Source organism: Penaeus japonicus, unplaced genomic scaffold, assembly GCF_977035675.1.
Source record: "Penaeus japonicus unplaced genomic scaffold, GWHDUDI00000001_assembly GWHDUDI00000040, whole genome shotgun sequence".
Taxonomy (NCBI): Eukaryota; Metazoa; Arthropoda; class Malacostraca; order Decapoda; family Penaeidae; genus Penaeus; species Penaeus japonicus.
Window position 1 is genome coordinate 3,140,077 of NW_028234442.1, and position 2,500 is coordinate 3,142,576.

Here is a 2,500-nt window from a genome sequence, read left to right on the forward strand (position 1 = left end):
GCCCTAGCCAAGGGACCCCCCCACTTTTAAGGCCACTGCGTGGCCGGTAAATTTTCAAGACGGATGTCAACCACCGATCACGGAACTCACCGATTTTGGGTCTGCCCTAGCCAAGGGGGGGCTTCGCCCCCCCCTGGACCCCCCCTTTTCTCAAGCCACTTCGTGGCAACGGACTATCCTCTCCGAATGTTACCACTTCTTACCTTAATTGGAGGCGTGTGAGGGGCCGGGTTGTGGCTCGTCAGGGTCATATTCTTCCGAGTCGGAGTCGGGTAGCGGCGCACGAGCGACGACGTCCTCTCGCTCGGACTGCGGAGGGTACAACCGAGCGACCTCTTCTAGGAAGGCGTGGTGTCGGTAGAAATAGTTGTTTTTGACGAAGATATACCTCGACAGATATTGAGGGTAATATTCGGGCCGATTGCCAGGCCGCTTCGTCCACTCCTTGACGTCACGCCAGAGTCTTTCTATGTTCTGAGTGTGGATGTCCCGATCCCCGGGATCCACGAACTCCACGGAGTGGTTTATTACCCGATGGGTATATCCCTCTTTGTCTAGGCCAAGGTACGCTCCCCAGCCGTCACTGCAGATGACGGAGCCCGGGAAAATATACTTTTTGATAAGGGGAACCAACGTCTCCTTGCTCCTGTTCGGAGTGAGAGGAGGAACGAGGGGAATGAGGAAGCTCTTCTTTTCCTCCCTCTCTATGCCCCCAAACACCCAAATGTTACTCAATTGGCGTCCTCTACCGTACTTGCTTTTTCCAAAGCAAGATTCGTCAATTTCTACGACGACACCTTCGCCTCCGATTGGCTCCTGGTTTGCTAGCCAGTTTTCTGTTACTTCAGAACAGAAGCTTCGCCAATCAACGCTTGTCTTCTGGGCCCAGCCAAGATTCTCAAAAATCCCGTGGTGGTCCCAGTGCTTCTGCAGCCAGTGATTGATGAAGCACACTACCTCCCACGGTTGCAGGTGAACTCCTTGGAGGAAGGTGCCCTTGTAATCACTGACGGTGAAGCTGCACTGCTTCCTTTTCTTGGTCTTGGGAATTTTCCTCCAACGGCCACAATACCACCTTGACTTCTCTGAACGGAAGGTACAGGGTAGTTCACAGTTTTTACACTCCACTTCCGTTGGCAAAACACCGTGGTCACGTAATAGTTTCAGAGACGCAGCGTTATCTTTGTAAAAGACCTTAATAAACTCCCACGGAGTATATCTACATCTTTCACACAGAGTAGCCATTTCGAAACTGATTTTGAAATTGAAGCAAGGCCCCAGACTCTATGTTCAATTGTCTGTGATTGGTCGATCATTTTGTCGGTTAGACCTATTGTTTCCCTATTGGTGTTATTATTATCACGTGACAGTATTGCCGTCTATCGATACTTTTTTGTATTTCCGCGGGGGAGGTTGGCGCATGCGCAGAACCGATATTTTTTCAGTCAGATGTTTGTCAAGACGGTGGAATCATCTCTCCCGTTAATCGTTTTTAATTATTTTCAAAATAATATATCTCGGTTATTTTTCGTTTCCAGAAGAAAAGAGCTTTTATGGGTTCCGTCATAATTAAAGCTACGTCATGCTCAAAGGTTTGTTTTTTCGCTACGTGTGGTTGCGTCTTTATCCAACAATACCAAGGGGGCTACGCCCCCTGTGGATCTCCCGTATATAGGGCACTTCGTGATACTTATGATGCGTAATTAGTCCTGTAGATGAAAATGCCGCAACCACGAATAACCTTCACACTGCGCAATGATGACGGCAACAGTCTTCGTCTTATATATTCCTCAGGATAGGAAACTAGGACCGATAATGATGCGACCACTCAATAGAGGGCACTCTATAATTATACTGCAAACAATGGGCAATATTGCGCCATCTATCGAGAGAACATAACAGCACATGCAGGTAATTCCTTGGGGGTTTCCAGTCCACAGCTTGTTGCTAGCCGTAAATACGTAAACACAGCCATGTTTAAATTTCAGGGCGAGGATGGTAGTTTTCGGGGTATTTTGCACAAGGTATGTTGCACGAAGTGGCCTAAAAAGGGGGGCCCGGGGGGGGGGGGGCGAAGCTAGGCGAAGTTTTGCAAGCGAAATATTCCCGAAGTAGGACGAGGTAGCATGAAGTGCCTTAAAAAAAGAGACCCAGATTGTGGGGTCCAGAGGTGGAATCGCGCATTATTTCCACTATATATGAATAGTAGAGGTTGAGAGGAATCCATCGATACCACTTTTATGGTATTTAGTGACGCGGCGTTATTCGGAAAATTTACCATATAGATTATATATATACATATATATATATATATATATATATATATATATATATACATATATATTTATATTGATATGTGTATATATATATATATATATATATATATATATACATATATATGTGTGTGTGTATATATATACATATATACATATACACATACACACATACACACAAACACACACACATACATATATATATATATATATATATATATATATAT

The 2,500-nt window shown here is 45.2% G+C and overlaps 1 protein-coding gene across 1 annotated transcript; it reads right to left on the bottom strand.

The window, feature by feature from the left end:
• Positions 1 to 183: 183 nt before the first annotated feature.
• LOC147466848 (uncharacterized) lies at positions 184 to 1,556 on the bottom strand. The gene has a single exon (XM_086533837.1). It carries the CDS (start codon positions 1,243 to 1,245, stop codon positions 205 to 207), a length of 1,041 nt encoding a protein of 346 aa, XP_086389963.1. The 5' UTR covers positions 1,246 to 1,556; the 3' UTR covers positions 184 to 204.
• Between the last annotated feature and the right edge of the window lie 944 nt (positions 1,557 to 2,500).

What these genes read in the sequence shown, in the direction of transcription:
- LOC147466848 (XM_086533837.1), bottom strand. Translation starts at nt 1,245, where the DNA reads ATGGCTACTCTGTGTGAAAGATGTAGATATACTCCGTGGGAGTTTATT.